The sequence below is a fragment of the Dermacentor albipictus genome, chromosome 10 (assembly GCF_038994185.2).
Source record: "Dermacentor albipictus isolate Rhodes 1998 colony chromosome 10, USDA_Dalb.pri_finalv2, whole genome shotgun sequence".
In the NCBI taxonomy this organism is placed as follows: Eukaryota; Metazoa; Arthropoda; class Arachnida; order Ixodida; family Ixodidae; genus Dermacentor; species Dermacentor albipictus.
In genome coordinates this window covers 48721982-48741742 of record NC_091830.1, presented here as the reverse complement: position 1 = coordinate 48741742, position 19761 = coordinate 48721982, and the positions used below count along the sequence as shown (strand labels likewise).

At 45.2% G+C, this 19761-nt stretch overlaps 1 protein-coding gene and 1 long non-coding RNA gene across 2 annotated transcripts in view; one reads left to right on the top strand and one right to left on the bottom strand.

Annotated features, from left to right (window-relative positions):
• LOC139051078 (uncharacterized) overlaps nt 1-19761 on the bottom strand; it is a 75848-nt gene that overhangs the window by 9676 nt on the left and 46411 nt on the right. Inside the window, exon 4 of the mRNA XM_070528155.1 lies at nt 17618-17828. Coding sequence (XP_070384256.1) covers nt 17618-17828 — 211 coding nt within the window. The remainder of the gene's footprint in view (nt 1-17617; nt 17829-19761) is intronic.
• On the top strand, nt 6850-15948 carry LOC139050674 (uncharacterized). Its single transcript, XR_011509007.1, has 4 exons — nt 6850-7054; nt 7678-7877; nt 9360-9496; nt 14858-15948. It is a non-coding gene; the product is annotated as an uncharacterized lncRNA (long non-coding RNA).

Sequence of the window (19761 nt, the reverse complement as noted above, 5' to 3'; positions counted from 1 at the left end):
AAATTATAATAATTAAAAATTATATAATTATAAAATTATAAATACAAAATACAAATTGCAGGTGAAGCACTCTGCAATCCTAGCCCAGGTGTCCAGACTCAACATGGGCGCAAGAACATACAATTATATCAAGGACTTTCTGACGGGACGGACTACCGAGCTCTGCGCCGGCGATCTACGGCTCCAAGAGAAGAGGCTCGGCAGTGTCGGGACCCCCCAAGGCTCGGTCATCTCGCCGTTGTTATTCAACCTCGTCATGATCGGGGTGGCCAAGCGACTCTCTCGCGTCGAGGGCGTCCGGCACACCATCTACGCCGATGACATCACGCTGTGGGTTCCGGGAGGCAGCGATGGTCACATTGAGAGCACGCTGCAAGAAGCCGTCGATGCGATTGAAGACCAGCTGAACGGTTCCGGTTTGATCTGCTCACCGAGCAAGTCAGAACTGCTGGTGTTGCCACCGAAATACGTCAGACGTAAGAAGAGCGAAGCGAGGGATTACGAGGCCATCAAGATCGTGACGAGGAACGGCCACGTGATCCCGGAGGTCGACAAAATCCGGGTGCTCGGCATGATCATAGACAAGCGACGAGGCAACGGCGAGACTATTTCCCGCCTTACAGCCAAGATTACCAACGCAATACGTCTCATCAGACGGGTCGCCAACCGCAAGGCCGGGATGAAGGAGGAAAGCTTGACTCGGCTTGTGCACTCCTTCGTAATCAGCCACGTCACCTACGTTGCAGCCTTCCACAACTGGATGCAATGTGAAAGGAATAAAATCGACGCCCTGATACGCCGAGCTTACAAGGCGGCGCTCGGACTATTCGAGTGTACGAGCACCAACAAGCTCCTGAGCCTGGGGGTACACAATACCCTCGACGAAATTGCGGAAGCGCAACGGACCGCCCAGCTGGAGCGGCTCTCTATGACCGAAGCCGGCAGGCGCATACTTCAATACTTGGGCTTCACGCCCGGAGCGAAAGCGGCGAGTAGCGACGTTTCTGTCCCGGACGGAACCCGGCGCCGGATTCGGGTGGACCTCATCCCGAGAAACATGAACCCGGAGTACAACAAGGAGAGAAGAGCGGCGAGGGCCAAGGCCCTCATCGACTTTCACGCCAAGGACGAGCACGCAAGGTTCGTAGATGCGGCAGAATACCAGGGAGACTGCGCGGCGTTCGTAGCTACCGTCATCGAGGCTTCGTCCGGCGCGACGAGGGCAGCGGCGAGCTTACGGGTCCGCGAGGCGTGTCAGGCGGAGGAGGTGGCCATTGCCCTGGCCATTGCCGACCCCGGGTGCCAGACGGTGTTGTGCGATTCCCGAAGTGCAGTGCGGAATTATGCAAAGGGCAAAGTGTGTGGTGAGGCTGTGCGCGTTCTGTGCTCGGCTGACCTGCAACGACAGAATCGGTGTGTTAGAATCAAGTGGTTCCCGGCGCACGCGGGCAACGATGCGTCCGAGAAGCACGATAACCACAACGAGACGGCACACGCAGTGGCGCGAGCGCTAACCAACCGCGCCGCTGCAACCGACCGTCCAACGTGGTGTAGTGCCAAGGACCGCATGACGACGTTCAACGAACTTACCCAGTTCCACCGCCTGGCTCGAAGGACTTTCCCACCCCCGCACCCGGGGCTGAGCCGAGCGGAGGCGGTGCTGTTCAGACAATTACAAACTGGTTCTTTACCCACCCCAGTATTAATGACTCATCTATACCCTAAATTATATGTGAGTGATGTGTGCCGCGTGTGCCAGCGGGAGAGGGCCACCCTGACGCACATCCTATGGGATTGCACCAAGTTTCCCAATGAGGCTTCGACAAGTACAGCGATTCCTCCGCGACTCGCGGCTGCGGCGGAATGCTACGACCACGAAAGCCAAACCTGGGCCGTCCAGCAGGTCTCGGCGGCTCTTGAAAGACAAAGGCCGAGCGAAACCGACGGAACGTTGCCCCCCAGGGCGACCAACCGCGGGAGTAACACGCGCTGGAGTTGAGTAGAGACCACCCGCTGAGAAGACGTCAGGGCCCGCGTCACGGCGCCATTTAGTCGTGGTGTCGTTCTGCAGGCGACTACATGAAGTTGTCTCTCTCTCTCTTGCAATAAAATATAATTTTCTCTTTCAGACAGGCTGGCCACAACACGATTTCGAAACGCACATTCTGACAAGCAGTGAGTCGTCTGTTTCCCATGTACAAGCGTGCTTTAATAGAAGCACGCGAAGTCTGGGACGGGTCTAATCATGATTGATCAGTTCAAAACTGCCACCAAAACAACTTTCCCTGAAGAAGGCTGAAAATAACTTTGACATTGAACTGCCACTGGTCATGCTATACACCGACACGTGAGACTCCTAATTGCGCGCACAATACTGTCGCGCCACACGGTACGCAATTTTGCAGAGTGAAACGGTTTGCCTGGTCGTGTAGCAATTCTTTTTTCATTTGCGGTGTGCCCTAGTTGTATTTCGCACTCGAAAAAATGCCTTTGATGTAGCGTTTCGCCTCCAAAAGCCACCATAACATGTACTATATATATATATATATATATATATATATATATATATATATATATATATATATATATATATATATATATATATATATATATATATATATATATATATATAAACGCGAATTTTGTTTTTCCCGTTCGCCAGTGTGCTACACAGGTGCGGTTCGTCTACAGACGCTTATAGTTAGAGTGTATTGTGTAGTCATGTTAAGGCGTATTGAGCGAATAGTCAAGTCAATATCACACATTGCAGTAACAAGCAATGAAACGTCAGAGGCGTTTGACTATTCTCCTTACGCTTCGCTTTCCATTGGAGCGTGACAGTATACCTTCAAGTATACTGCCATCAAATGTGCTGCAATTTTGTACATTTGGTGCATCTTGTATTGCAGGTAAAAATCCTGAATAAAATGATGGCTGTTAAGCCATTATAGGTTGCGAAATGTAGTCGGCTTGCTGAAATCAGTCTTTCTCGCGGCCGCCAAGGTTATGATTTCAAATCATATTTGCACACATAGTTTTTGAAAGATCACTTTAATTCTTAAGAACAAAGTTTACGGCGCTAAGCAGACGAGGACGAAGTGAGACACAAACGACACACATGGGCGCCGCTTCGTCCTCGTCTGTTTAGCGGAGTAACCTTTGTTTTTAAGTAATGAACAAACTAACTCAGCAACAAGTTTCGTTAAATCTCTACAATCCCTTGCAAGTTTACTAGGTGTATAGTATCTTGCGTCACTATGTTCAAAAATTGCATTACTTATGTAGCGTCGTTGAGCGGAAATACCGGGCGGGAAGAAACGGAGCGGACAGGACCGACGCTCTAGCAGACGACAACGACACGCTCAACCACACTACATGTTGCACCCACTGGCTCAACAGTCTACGCTTCTGAATGTCATTACTACTCCGATGAGATGCTTCTGGAAGAACGACAAGCATCCAGCGGCTGCAAGTTGTAGATTGAAAGAACGGTTTTCGTTGTCATATTTATTTTTCTTTGTCAAGGTGACTTTCTTGCGCAAGTTCCTCTTCTTAGGCAGGATACGCTGGGACACCGACAGGTAAACACGAAGTGGACACGAGTCACCGTCTCTGTATTTGTCACCTAAGCCGTGAAACTTAAATCACAAAATTGCTGGCACCCCAACTTGCCCCCATCGAAGCACTTCTGAACGCCATAATGGGAGCGCTTGTGTCAAGTAGTCAGGTACGCTGGAGCCAGTCATAGATCACAGTTCGTTGAATAAACACTTTGAAGCTTCAGCTATGTGCAGTTGCCGGCCCTCGTATTTATTTTCCGTGCAGCATCATAGGCCCTGACTTCTAAGGGTCCACGACTGGGTGTAGCACAAAGGGGAAAGCAGGACAAGGGAGAAGAGGAATGGACACACGCCACCAGCTTATGGCTAATGTTTATCGCAACACAAGCTGCCTTTCTGTAGGCAGACAGCAGCTATCACAAAACCAGGCGAGCAGCAGCAGGAAGAAAACATAGACGTGAAAGAAAATGTAGGGAAAAAAGTGGCACAATTGTGAACAGCGACATATTATGGACCACTTGCCGACCCCTTGCGCTAACAGTCCTCCGCAAGCACCCGACATGAGCCCACGCGCATTATTCAAGAAAATGCACTTTTTTTCCTGTAGAAAAAAAAAGACGAAACTGACCGTGCGCTAACCGCTTCTGCGTATTACCCTTCACAAAGGAAACGGTTGATGCAACACCAGGCAGACGGAAAGGTAGACATCGAGGCATCCACGGACAACCGTTACGAAATTATATAGAAGCTACACTATCATACTGCAAGCTCCCCCGATCTTCCCGTAAAGGTTACAAATTCGGGTTCGTTCCAGGGTTTCACGAATTTTACGTGGTTTATTACGAAAAATAAATTCTCTTTACGGAAAAAAAAGTTTTCAAGGTGTTGGTGGATGAAGGCTGAAGAAGTGGACGAAGAGAGGAAGTGTGTGGTGTTTTAGCTTCCTTCTTGAGACTGTGCAACATGTCGCACACTTGCAGGGTACTTACTTTGAGCAATTTCATTCAGTACAGTTCCCGAAGCAGAAAAAATCGGCGACAGCAGACTCACTGAATAAAGGCACACTCTTAAAATTTTCACACCCTTATGGGTGTAATGCGGGTGTATTCATCTTTTCACCCCTTGTAAACACCCTTGAAACACCCTTTTTCAGCGCAAAAGGGCGTTCAACAAGAAAACACCCTTGGAACACCCCCAGTCTTTCTAATTTACACCCTAATTATAAGGGAGTAAGTGAACAAGCTTACAGTATATGATAAATGAACATTGCCAGTTAAGGCGTTGATATTGGCTGTACATGAAACGCGCGCTACCTGCGCTTGAATCAGGTAGCTGGAATGATTAGATCGGGGCACCTAGGCAGCAGCGCACTGGCTCCGAACAGTGGTCAAAAACGAAGTTTCCCACGAATGTTGATATCGAACGGATGACACTAACGCACAGACTTTGCATAGCCAGATATCTGCAAAAGGCTTCATATGATCAATAGCAAAATATTTACAATGCTATCACTCAATGCTTAAAGGTGTGCAACCAGTTAGACTAGGAATGGTTAGAAGTGAGGGCTAACGGTAAATAGCTCACCAACTTACGGTTTGTAGATGACATTGGCATACTCAGCAACACTGCAGACTATTTGCAACAAACGTTTGAGGAACATGTCGAAGAAAGTGTAAGTCTGACTGAGAGTTAGTATGCAGAAGAGAAAAGTAATGTTCCGCAGCGTGGCGAGAGAACGAATGTCATGGTCGGCAGTCAGCCTCTAGAACCTGCGCAGAAATACGTTTATTGAGCTTAATTAGTCGCAGGGGCCTCTGATCAAGGAAATTAACAAAAATAAAATATTAGCTGGAGAGCTTACGGCAGGCATTACTAAATCATGACCAGGGAGCTTACTGCTAACCATTGCTTTCTACCGTTAGTAACGTATGGGGCCGAAACTTGGAAGTTCCCAAAGAAGCTTTGGAAGACGTTGAGGACCGCGCAACGAGCGATGCAATGAAAATTATTAGGCATGATGATTATTAATAGACTGGAAGACAGCGATGTGGATTAGAGAGCGAACGGGGATAGCTGATATTCTGGTTGACATTATGAGGAAGAAGTCGTGCTGGGCAGACATTGCAATGCGTAAGGGAGAGAACTGCTGGTCTATTGGAGTTGCAGAATGGGTGCTAAGGGAAGGGAAGCACAGTCGAGGACGGCAGAGAATAATGTGGACGTGATGGAATTGGGAAACTTGAAGACACGTGGAACCAGTTAGCACAAGACAGGGGTATTGGAGATCGCTGGAGAAGCTTTCGTCCTGCGATGGACGTCAGAATAAGCTGATGATGATGATGACGTGACGACATCCATGCTAGCTTCGCGGCATGTCATTCATGTTATGTCATGCATGCGTGTCATGCACGTTCTGATAGCTCGATTTGCGTCGATTGCGCGGGGGGGAGGGAGGGGACTAGTAGCGGCGTAGCCAAGTGGGGCACGCCGGGCACTTGTAACGCTCACTAACAGTAAAATTTTTGCTGCTATGGCAATGGCCCCGCTCCTTCCCCCTCCACGGCCAATCGGGACCCCCCCCCCCCTCACACGAAAAAATTTTCTGGTTACGCCACTGTCGGGAGAGGGTGTAAGATTGCTCTAGACCCCTCCCTGTAACTTGTCAACGGAAACGGGGGACGGGAGGGCAGCTGCCGCCGGGCCGCAAACCTTAGGCAGCCCAATTACCGGCTGCATTTCCCTTTGCACGTGAATACTGCTCTAATGCCATTACACTGTAGGATCTGTGGCGGTTCGAGGGCATGCGACAATAAAAAAAACCCATACAGCCATCAGCAAGTCTTAGCTTGAGCAGATCTTTGGGAGCTGGGCAAGACTCTCACAAAAAAAAAAAAAGCTTGGCACCCCTCTTACAGGCATTGTCAGCTCTGGGTCCCACCGCTGACTGTACATTTCCGGTAAAAAAAAAATCACACCGGAACTCCTCTCGGATTTGTCTAAGTGTGCGTAAGCATTGTGACTCTTCCTAATCTACACGCAGTCCATGTCGTTATCAATGTTATGAGACTTGAGCCGACAAGTATAAGCGACAGCGCTGCGGCGACACGAGCTGCTCTGGTCGGCGGCGCAAGCAAAGTACTGCTGGTGGCGGGGCCAGGCGCGCTGGTGACGTTCCGTTCGTTTTGAGCTGTTATCGCTCTTTAGCCCTCCTCATCCGCGCTGAAACATTATCAACCGTTCTCCGGCGGCGGCTGCTTGTGGCACGGCCGCGCGAACCGTATCTTGAAAGCGAACTGCATTGTGGACAGAGTGTGCCCACTGCTGAAACCTTCCCGCGCTGTGTTCGCACCGTTTACTTCGCTTTGAAAACAGACGCGCGTACACCTATCTTGAAAGTGTTCTGCGAAAAGCGCATAGTGCGGCATGAGCTGAGAGCTTCGTGAGCGCAGTGTTCTCGCCGCTTCGGTCGCGTTGAAGCGAGAGCTAGCACGAAGGTGAATTCACTCGCTGTTGCGGGTTCTATTTTGAAACGTATCGTGTGGTACGGACTGACGGACGGATGTTTTTTCTTGTTGGAGAAGTATAGAAATGCTTACGTTATAAAAAAAATCGCAGGGTTCGCGAATTTCGCGATAAGAACCAACACCAACCCACTCCTCGGCGCCCCGCGGAGCGATGCCGTCTTGATCGCCCCCTCCCAACCCCGGGAAAAGGGACACTACCTATCTCAGTTGAAGAAACGATGATGAAACGTTAACGACAAGAACGGCTTCTCCTAACGAGTTGTCTTATGGCCTCTGAGATTTGCGCGCGCAGCTGGGAGGCCCTAATTGGCCGCTTAATAGCATAAAAAGACAAAGATAATGCCAAATGACACAGTTAAAAATTCAAACAAATAACTGATCTTAATTATACTGTTTGGGAAAAAGAAATAAAAAATTAGACAGCCGCAACACACGCCACTAAAGCCACCACCGCCGGCATAACGCGGAACCAACAGTTGGCAACATTCATTCGCGCGTCATTGCTTCGTTCGCTTCGTCTTCGCAACGAGAGCCGCCATCTTCTCGCGCCTAACGTTTTGTATGGCTTTGTTCTCTGCAATCCGCGCACGAAGCTCATCGGTGGATGCACGTCTGCTCGGCGTCGCAATGCGGCCTGCGTCATTTTTTGGTGTTCGCGCAATCGGTGTGAAGCATGTCGCATGTGAAATGTTTGGTAGAAGTGCCTCACGTCCAAGTCAAGCCGCCGTACGGGTGTATGGCTGTGCGCCCTGTTCTCGGAAGCGTCAACGGCTTTCCGGCATGCGGATTTCAGGTACGTGCAAATGCGTTTCGCCCTCCTATTGAGCTCCGGCGCAAAGCGTGCAATATTTCATGTGAAAGATGCAGTGCCCGTCATCATGGTGTGAATTTCGAGCGGCAAACGAGAACTTTGGCATTTAGAGCACACCGCGGCTGCTAAGTTAGCGTGGAAATTGTTTTACGTTACCGTAATATGTTGCTGTCAGTCTAATCTGCGGCTTGTGGACAACTAGCCCATTGACTTTTGCTTGTGGCAGCGATAAGTATATAAATGGAAGCGGTAATAATTTTCGAGAGCAGAGAGTTGTTTCGCTCGATGTTTGGTCGTGTTCATGGCGTTATGAAAGCTAGAAAACTAACTGGCTTTATCGTGCTTAGTTCCAACTCCAAGGGGCGTAACGTTGGCGCTGTATATGCTTGTTCTCGGTGTCACGAGTACCACTTTCATGCTTTTGTTGCATGAGAGGTAGCTGCTGCATGCCGTCTGGGCAGAATACAACAAAAGCAATTTCCTCACTTTCATACGTATGCAATGTGACGTAACAAAATTTCCAGCGTTTTATTCGGAGCGTGAATATCCAGTATAGTTTAGTAAGAAACTCGAATTCTGTCTTAGCTTAGTAGGCGTGAAACAAGTGAAACTCTTTCCTTTTTGAATTCGCCCGCAGATGCGTCATCGGGTAATTGACAGTAGCTTCGCTACGTGAGTTGTTTTATGCGCCAATATTGCCTGGTTAAGTATCCTGTTAATTTATGCCGACGCTCGTTCATCTTGATTTTAAGCGGTTACTATCCCCGAGTACCGGACGATGCCAAACTTGTGAGGTGTAGCAAACGCGGGAAATTCAATGTGGCGTGGCTGCAAGTTCCTGTTTTTACGTTTCTTGCATTCAAAGCCAACAGAGTATCACTGATTTATTTTCCATTTCTGCTGTACTTGATCAATCTAATGTGACAACTGCATTTGCTCTTTAATGTTCTCCATTTACTGTGTATTCAGCTTGGCTGCCGTCCTCTCTTCATAGGATGCTGCTGTGATAGCTCTTTCGTATAGCACATGCCTCTAGGCCCTTGTGTTTCAAGGGCTCTGGCGAGGCAGCAGTGCTCCAAGTAATTTTACCATCCTATATATTTTCTATTTTGCATCATTCTTCCACGATGGATTTTAATGTTCATACTATTTGTCATTAGTCATCGCCATAATTTTATAGCACGTAGATTTTACGCACTTTACAGCGACAATTTTTAGGCCAGTTTACAGCCAAGTTACATCTTCCATAATACATCGTCAACATTACCACTTGTCATGGCCCTCTTTGGCCAAACGTGGCCCTTGCGCCATAAAACACCACACATCATCATCATCAGCTTGGCTGCCAGAAAATGCTTGAATTTCTTTCAGTATCCAAGTGACGAAATATTCCACTGACGGCCGTGTGTGAAACACGCAAGATGACAAAACTGATAGCAAAATGATGAGATATTTCTTTTATAGCGTTTGGACTCGACTTTTGGTGAGGCTGTCGATCGACCTTGGGCCTGGTGACAGCACACCCGACATCGCCAAAGTGCAGCCTATCAGTTGAGTGCCCCCGAATGGACCATCAACATCGGAAACTGAAGCAGAGCCAGGTAGGGCCAATTTTTACTTTGGAACAGAATACTGACAGCTGCCTCTTTTTTTAAGAACTAAATAACATATTTACAAACCAATCCTTTCTCTTTGTGCAGCCTACATAGAATTGTTTTTTGTTCTTATACAGACCTTCAGAAAGCAGTTCTTCTGAACCCTTTTTGCATGCACAAATAAATAAAGAGGAATTCACTTTCTGAAGAAATTGATGCACTGAAATGTGCGTTCGACACACAATGAGATGCAAGGTAACCAACAACTTTAAAGCGGTAAAAAAACAAGTTTGAAACAAGTTCTAACATCATAACCCGCCTTGGCATACGGATCTAAATATAACAGCAACAGAGGTGCATGCAGAGAAGTGTTTGTAAATGTTTGCAAGATATGTACATTGTCTATGAAATTGTTTTATTTACTTAGAGCTTCTTGGTGCCATGGCAGTGCAGTAAAAGCTCAAAATGATGCCCCTGCTCCTAATAAAGCACCTTTAGATATTAAAATTAAATTATGGGCTTTTACATACCAAAGTCACAGCCTGAAGTTTTGGGAACCTGGCCTTCTTTAATGTACACCTGAATATAAGTGCATAAGCGTTATTGCATTTTACCCTCATTGGAGGGCAGCTGTCATGGCCTAGATTGAAGCTGGGACCAGCATGACTGAGCAGCATGGCATCATAGTAAGTGGGCTATAACACTAGGTCAAAATGAGAAATACTGCTTAGAACTACCAACTTCTTGGCTCACAAGCACTTTGCACTAAGTTAAAGGAGTATGGAGTACTGACAGCGACTGTTTATGTACCAATTTCTTTTTAACCTGACTCCATTATTAAAGTGCGAAGCTTCAATTAGTCAAAACCAGCCTAAATTACAGAACCAGCTCAAAACACGCGCCATGCATAGCTGGATTTGGACATGAAAATGGAGTCAATTCATGTCGCCGAAAATGGAGGTGGCAGTCACACTATTTCATGCATTTTGCCTAAAACATAGTCAATTTTTCAACAACATAGTCATAGTTTTTCAAGCATGAAAGGAGGAGCCAAATGGTGTTCAGGTGCACGAGCGGTTAGTTGCACGGCACTTGCATGTGTTCACTGGCTACTTTCAAGCTTGAAAGAAACATTTGTTGCACCTATTGAGCAGTAGAAAGCTGGATTGGGAATTTTTCAGGGTGCTCTACAATTTTCGCACTGACACTTTTGCTTTGAATATAATATTTGAGCAGTTAAGTAATCGTTGTTAACTAATTACCTAATTACGAAAAATGCAAGAATTGGTTTCACTTCCTCAAAACGATGGCAAACGACATTACCTTGGTGCTGTCCAGCTACGTTGCAGTTGTACATATTTAAAGCTTGCATGTGTTATACAGACAACCTGGTAATTACAAGGCATATATAGAAGTGGCTAAGTTGTGTAAGCCAGCCATGTGTAGCGAATCATGAGAAACAGCCATGTTTCTTTGACTTAAGGGCATGATAAGATTGACATGCTCGACACCTTGTATCAGTGTGTTCTAGGCCTGTTCGTAGTTTAGCTACTACATAAACAATATTTCTCCACGTGTAAGCTCATATGCATCTTTCAAGTATATTGCCTCGTGTGTCCAAAATAAACCATCCTCGCGCTTCCTTCATTATGTCTTTATCTGTTGCTGTGCTAAATTTTTAACATGCAACTGCACAAATTTTCATCTAGTTTTCATGTTTCCTCGTTGTTTGGTGGCTTTATTTCTGAACAAGTTGTTTTCGTTAAACCCTGTTGCACACAGCAGTACACAGCATTTCTGCCTAGAGTGGAAATGGTTTTTTTTTTTCAGATTGACATAAATACACCTTGCCTGGGCAATGTAAGGCATTCTACATAACACTGCCATGCAATAATGTTTATATTGTATTCCAGCATCATGCAGAACTGTTTACTTACCAGATTAGAATATGTATAAGTGTTGGAAGTAACAGAACTGGAAGAAGCCAGCAGATAATGAGGCCAAGGAAAGCATACAGGAACATGTGTTAAGTTTTTTTATATGAAGTATAGAAATGATAAATTCTGGGTAAGTGAAAGTGGATTAAAAGATATCCACCTGTGGGTGGAGAACGGACCCATAACCTTCACATTACACATGTGATATACTAACCACTGTGGTACTACTGCCGTGTTCGAGCGTCGACAATCTTAGGGGCCATTGTGGACGGTTGAATGCTGCCTCGGTGGCACAGTGGTTAGTGCATCGCATGCCTAATGCAAAGGCTGTAGGTTCGTTCTCCCCCCATGCCTGGTTGTTTTTTTTTTACCATTTTCATTTCCCTTTATCATTTCTACATTTAAATAGAAAATTACAAATAAGTTTCCACGTGCCTTCCCCGGCATCTTCCAGCTGTGATTCAGAAAAATTTTGATCCTCAGTATCCTTTCTTCTCCTTTGGAAGAACAGGAGCTTCATTTTAAAAATAATGAATTCACCTTGTTCAGTATCTCAATGTGGTCTCAAATCTTATCATAGCATGTGTATTACTAAGTGAAGTTTTTGTTAAGATGATATAGCATGGGACCTAATTAGTAGCTTTTGTGTACAGATATATGTATGTATGTATGCTTTATTTCCACAAAAACTAAATACAGCTTTGCGGGGGTAAGGTGGGGAAAAAAGCTGCTCGTAGCAGCTTTTTTCTAGTCTAATAAATAGGAGGATTTTAAGAAGCACTTCTAACATGGTCTGAGCATGTGTTTAAAAAAACTAATCTAGCATGATTTCAGGCATAACTGTTGCCCCTGAAAAATATTTGGATAATATGCATTGGCATTGTTTTTAGAGAGCACCAATACTGCTTTGATAGAGGTAGCCTCGTGGAACATGAAGCATCGCTCCTTGCTGAGTCAAGGAAATATTTGCATATCTGAGGTGCATGTGTCATAAGCTCGAATGCTGTTTAGAGGCTGCTAATAAGAAAATTACTTGACTTGCCTTCCAGAGATTGCTTCAGTAGTCTATGCTACTCCATCATAAACAATTTACCAGGGTGAACATTCACCACAGTTGGCTTTGCAATGTTTATGCAAAATACCACAATTGGTTACTAGACATGTGACTGCACTAAAACTTGGAATTAATGACCAGTAAGATTTATGGGACCAGCAAAACTTAGTTTATTACTCCAGAACAAAATGCGAGGCACTTCGGTTATTTCTGCCATAGAGTTTCTTACAGTAATTACTAGAGGGAACTCTGGCGCTGCAGTCGTACCACCATGGGAATGATGGGAAGCACATGGATTTGTCGGATAATCGTGCTTGTGAATTCAGACGTTCTTGTGGCTTCGTATATTATACGCTATATAAATCTCATTGTCGTAAGTTTCAGCGCAGTCTATACTCTTCGAAGTACAGAAGACGGCGTCAACACGCACAATTGCTATTAATTGCAACGATTGAGCTTGTCCAGGTAGCCAAATCGAAGGGCGCCAAGCGTCTCAAGGCACTCGTATGCCCGCGATAAATTCATCGGGGCGTTGCACTCGCTTGTCGTTACATGCCTCCGTGGCTTAATGGTTTCAATATCAGACTTCTGTTCTAGAGTTCCTGTGTCTGAATCCTGTCGTCGGACGATTTTCATGTTTATTTATTTATTACACAGTATATTGTTGAGAATGACTAGTTTACAAAGTCACAAAGCCGTTTGAAGCCAAACAGATGAAGTTTAGGCAAATCCATGTACTTCCCATAATTTCCATGCTGCTACAGCCGTTCTTGTTTGATCTCCTGTGGACACTAACGTCAGAGTTCCCTCTAGTAATTATTGTATGAAACTCTGATTTCTGCGCCTCACTCGTGCAGAAGCGGCACCACACCTGCTGCGTAAACATGCACTACCTTTCGGCCAAGTGCAGGGAATGCTGTGAACTCGCCCTGTACAAAGCCTGCACTATAGTCGGATACAACTTTAGAAAAAAGGGGAGGCCCCGCCCAGATGACCGAAGCGGCGAAGTCACCGGCCGTCCGGCGCATGACGTCGGTCCAGAATGCGCGCCCATTGGTGCACCCGCCTCGGAGGAGTAAACGCCTCCTTTTTTCTAAAGTTGTATCCGACTATAAGTAAAACGAATCACAACATGCAGGTGCTGCCACGTTGAACTGGTGGAATGAGGAGTGAAATTCGGCACCTCCTGAACTAGTTCAGAAAGTGCAGGTTAATCTAGTGGAGATTATATAGTAACAGAAGTTGAGTGATTCTGCGTTACATTCACGAAATATACTTCATGATACTTTTCCATTTATTTCATCAGTTATTAAGAATCCCTTTTGCATTGTTGGACAAAACTACAGAATGCCAACATATTTTCTAGCATTCACTGGTAACAAACATGTCAAAACTTGTTCTAGTGTCTGGATTGCCGCTTTAGCCGTTAACCCCCAAGTTAATTCCGGAAAAATGCACCAAATTTTTTACGTACTCAATTTTTCGGCGTCATTCTCATTCTAAAAATATATTGCTTCATTGGTCTCTGGTTAGAAATAACACAAAAATAAGAGCTGCTCTTGAGGGCAGCTTTCCCTCAATGCCGACTGTAACTCATCTTTGACAATACGAGCAGCATAACATCGGGCAGAAAGAGTGCAACTCGTCATTGGCGATATTGGTACTACCTCCAGTCACTAGTACAGCTTGGGATCAATGGTTAAATGTTGCGACTTTGTTGATGCCCAATTTTAATTCTGCAGCTGTTACACTTGGGTGTAGCATGTGTATGTACGTGTGCATGCATTAAAATGACTTCACGCTAGAGCAAAGCAACTGTAGTGCAGAGAGGCATTAGTCATCTTTATATATTTGCTTTGTAAAGATGCACTAAGTTTATTTTTTGCAGTATAGGCTTGGCGCTAATTGGCCAAAGATGCCCTTGTGCTACTAAAACCTATCAATTAATTCGCTTTTTGCAGTAGCAGGTGCTTATTCCTTTTTCAGGATCGGTCTGTGAGTTTTAATCTGTTTTTCTTGAACTGTGCAATTTCCACTCACAGGACTGCATGTCATGTGAAGTGTTCCTTTTTCAATCAAGAATGTTGAGGTTGTGTTTGTGAAACTCGATTTCTTGCCTCAAACGAGCTTGTACAAACTGACCAAGCTGATAATTCTACCTGCTTATATATTAAATGTGTTGCGGTTATGAACCCTCATAATGAATGACACACAGTATAAAAATTTTATCTAATAAAACGATTTAATGAAATTTTTCATGTTTTTCGCGTTCGTGTTCACTTCTCTACTCTCGTGTCCTGTCTGCATGTCTCGCCTCTTTTTTTTTGCATATTAAATATCGTATAAACTTAACCATGCTTTTTTACCACAATGCAGGGGGAAAAAGCTCCGGTAACACCATGCATTCAGTATGGTGGCCCAGACGTGTATGCAAGCAACCTCCTTCATGTGGACCAAGAACTACTCTGCAGTGTCTCACAGTCTTCCATGCGAAGCCCTCAACATTCTCGTCTCAGTGGAATGGCTGCCCATCTATCTGCGTGTCCATCACCAAGACGGCTAGTTGTAAAGCTCCTGTACCCGTTTAAGAAAGCTTAATGATTTTTTTTATTTAGTTTTCACGGTTGGCCGTAGAATCTTAACATTTTTGATGTTTCTAACGTTTTTACCTGGCACAAAGTGGCGCAATAACTTTAAACCAGTGTAATGTATTTAAGTGATGCTCACTCTAATGCCTATCTGGTTTTGTTTGTGTTTAAGAAATTTGAATGTCTGATGAGGTAACAGCATTTAAATTTGTCATCGTGGCTTGGTTCAATGAGCTGCTAGGAAATAAGATGCAAAACTTATCACATGCCAGTTGTAGCATTTTTGTATTCATGACTAAAGTATACACGTTTCAAAAGATGGAAAGTGGGGAAAAAAAGCCTCAAGAACATAATCATCCTAGGATTGTCATGTCCTTACAACTCTGCAATGACTAATGCCTCATGCATCTTGGGAGCACAATGGTCCCAATGCCTACAGGTATACTTGATAAGAGACTAGCTTGCAAAAATTTAGTTGAGAGTTAGCGCTCTTCCTGTCTGCTTCTAGTCTGTGTCCATGCCACTTCGCGCTACAATCCAAGATCATGTTACTGTACCAACTCGCCCAACTTTTTATCCTTGTGTTAAAGACACACTCAGACTTGTTCTTACTTATGTGACCGGTTATTATTGTGCTTTATAATAAGATGCAGTGCTTTTCGAATGAAAACGTGATATTTAGTAGTGAGGTTATTTAAAAAAACTGTTCTGCTTAAAATTTAATTGAGCAAGCCTGTGCCATTATTCGGTGCTTATGTCTTTGTATTGGTATGGTTTTACTCATCTTCCTTTTTACTTTTAAAATGTGCAAACATTATTATGTAACCATTTCTCTTGAATGAAATAAATACTTCTGACATTTCGTCACAAATTTTACAATGATGTTGTTCAATTACGTAACCTTAGACTAGCTGATGGTTGTTCTGGTAGCTTAACTTACAATGCCTTTGCAATATTCAATGCAAGCACATGGTGAAAAATAAACTAAGTTATTGGGTATAAGCAGGTATCTTTCAGTAAATGGAGCATACATATATTTCAGGAAATAGTGCATGCTTATATATTGAACAGCAAGGACAGCTACACATGCTGTTTTGTTCGTAAATGCTGAAACATGATTCGACGTGGAAGCACTTTGTTCTTTGGCTTTGAGTGCTACCTTTAAGTCATGTGTCAAAGTAGTAGTAGAAGCATCCCGTGGCGATAAATGACAACTTTGATGAATAGAGGTGTAAAATGTGTGCTTAAAATGGCAAAAAACTGTTTGACAGGCAAACATATGCTTCTGTAGTACTGTACTTGTTACCATCGCCAATCCATGCATTGCTTGTGCTCTATTGCATTCAATATGAGCTACAACAACGAGCTGTGGTGTCTTTCCCTCCTGGTCGAGCTGGTGTTGCGAAAATGTTTGACCAAGAAAAGTGGAGGTTTTTAATTATTTCTGAAATGCATGTAACTATGCTTTTGGCTGTGTGCTGTTTCCACGGGGTTATAAGTACTGGTGCACCAAGGTGCGGGAGATCCTGTGTCCTTAGTGCAGCGCGCATTGTTATTGCGCTCTGCATCCGACCGGCAATGTACTATCACTGCAGAGGAAGATTACGAAAAGCATGGCCTGTGTGCCTTGCTGCAATGGTGAAACCTTCAATTGTTTGCCTGAAAGGGTCGCACGTTATGCTACCACATGACGGACCAGAAGCGCAATATGACGACGCCTCACAGATTCTGGCTCATACTGAACAAGGTAGTACCGTAGCTAAGGCTAGGCAGCATTCACAACAGCTAGTCTGCCCATTAACTACATGGCTGTAGTGAACGCTAAAATACTTGGAGGGATAACACCCTTTTGGAAGCGTGTTGTCCATGCTACACCCATATTGAAAGGGTGGTGTCTCTGTTACACCCCATATAGAAAGGGTGTTGTTAGCTTTACACCCATAGGCGAGGCGACGTCATATTAACACCCCTTCTCTTGTAGGGTGTTAATTTGCACCCTTTGCTTGAGGTGTAGCAATACACCCAAAAAGGGTGTCACCCATGGGACAAGTCATTTACACCCTTAAGGGTGTTAAAATTTTTAGAGTGCAGTGTGATCTAACGAAAATGCGTTGCTCGTCAATCTCTGCTGTTCCAAGTTGATTAACCGCGGCATGTGTGATACGTCGGAGGTTGACCCAACAATAAAGTGCGCGCGTATGCCAGGAAAAGGTAAACTTTCCTGAGAGAGAAGTGGTTCTCTATGAAGAAGGGAAAGATAGGCACTGTCTTCTGCAGCCCTTGAGGGAGCACGGCACAGCGCCAAACGTTCCAAAGAAAGTCTGCAATATCCCTCCTCCTCCTCCTCCTCCTCCTCCTCCTCCTCCTCCTCCTCCTCTCTCTCTCTCTCTCTTCTCCCTTCGTTCTAGCGATTTTATCGAATTTCAAACCTCGGGGATTGTACGGTATACGGTGTACGGTATAGGTGTACGGTATATGGCCTAAATGCACGTTGGCTGCACGATATGATTGCGGCCGGGTGGACAAAAACCAAAGCATGCAGACGCACCTCGGTGATCAGACCACGGACGTCTTCTGCGGTGACGTTGTGGCCGAGGGCTCCACTGAGCGCCAGCAGGCTTCGATGACGGAATATTTCATTGTCCACACCCGCAACGTGCACGTCCCGTGTGTCCAGCGCTATCATCATCAGCGAAGCGCGCTTGGCTACGGGGTCCAACGTGCTTATGAAGGGCTCCATGCCCACCTTCATGTTGTACCTGTAGAACGGGACACGGCCGAGACCGGGACACTAAAAACAGCCGTTTCTCTAAAGCGTTAAGACGTGGTTACTAAAATCAGCTAACAGTGAACTACAACTTCACGATAATGAAAAAAAAAACATGAAAATAATAGCAACGTAAAAATGCCACGGAAACCCGAATGATACCCGCCGTGGTTGCTCAGTGTCTAGGGTGTTGGGCTGCTGAGCACGAGGTCGCGGGATCGAATCCCGGCCATGGCGGCCGCATTTCGATGGGGGCGAAATGCGAAAACACCCGTGTGCTTAGATTTAGGTGCACGTTAAAGAACCTCAGGTGGTCGAAATTTCCGGAGTCCTCCACTACGGCGTGCCTCATAATCAGAAAGTGGTTTGGGCACGTAAAACCCCACAATTCTTTTTTAACCCGAATGAGCATGAGGCTTTCGTTACTCTAGGGGCAACGACTCAGACCGTCAGCATTGCCGTCGTTAAGCTTACCCTTCTTGTAGCGAATATCGAAGGTGTACTGTTGAAGAACCCAGCTCCCGCTCAAAAGACGACCATTTTTCGCAGACATGGACTGCAGCCTTGTTAGGAGACAGTGGTTAGTCTCTATGGTGAACCTTGAAGCAGCGATATAGCAAACTAGCTTCTGCACCGCCCATACTACGCAGTCGCATTCCTTTTCTGATGCACTGTATGCTTCCTCACGAATTGAAAGGTTTCTGCTGGCGTACAGTACACATGTAATCACTGGGCCTTCCCGATCCCCCTTCGTCAACAGGAAAAGTGGTCAACCACAATTGGGAAGACCATCGCAACATGTTGATCTCGGTGAGTGCTAATCGATGTTTGGTTGGCCGCTTTGCAGCCGACCAATGTTTTAGTTAAAATTTTGAATTCTGGGGGTTCTGCGTGCCGAAAGCGCAGTCTGATTAGGAGGCGTGCCGTAGTGGAGGACTCCGAAATAATTTCTACCGCCCGGGGTTTCTTGAGCGTGTACCAAATGGGTGGCACACGGGCTTTTTGGCATTTCGCTTGGCAGCGAGCCGCCAAAGCTACTAAGCCACCACGGCGGCTACATTTCAGTGATAACCTATTTCTACGCTTTTATTTCACATAAATGTGGAAAGTTAAACATCTTCAGTGTTTTTTTTTCTAAAACGTCGACTGCTTTATCGCTGGAATTACACTTTTTTTATATAGCGCACGAATCCCGTAACAGCACAACCGCAAATTCAAGGCCAATGCAACGATCGTTGTCCTTGGTTTAAAACAAAGCCTGCCTGAATATTTGAGAGTTCAGTCAAATAATTCGAGCCCGATATATGAACTACTCTAGCCTTTACATTATTCGCGTTCAATTCTTGTACGCACGTAACTCCAGACAGCCAATTTATGTATACAAATCGGTTTTAAAATAAACCGAGCTGCAAGACAAACATTTGTAAGCTGCAGTTAGGGGACCAAGCAAAACCCTGCAGATTTTGAACACTATTCGAGCAGAAGTAATCACAGATATAGAAATCAATTTTGCGGGTAGTAAACGCAAAATTACAAATATATCTGCTTCAAGCGTTCGGTTGGAAATCTGATGAAAGGGCGTCTCCTAGGTTGAGCTAACTTGAACACATGCTTTCCTTAGGCGTAATGACCGGAAGTAATAGGCACGAGTGATCGCAAGTAATAGGCTAACAGAACTTCCGGGACCGCAAGTGTTGGCGGTAAGCTGCCGACATGTCACGTGTGAATACAGCTACTCGGAGAACTTGCTTTCTTGAAACGCTAAAAATAAACGCCAGAAACAAGTGTGAAGTGAAACTATGATGACAGATTACACTTCGATATCGCGGAATAGGAATGTTTATCTAGAACCCAACTTGGTAAGCAAGAAAAGGCACAGGGATGAAAGATCAGCGGCAACGTAACTTCAAAAGCGCCGTAACCTA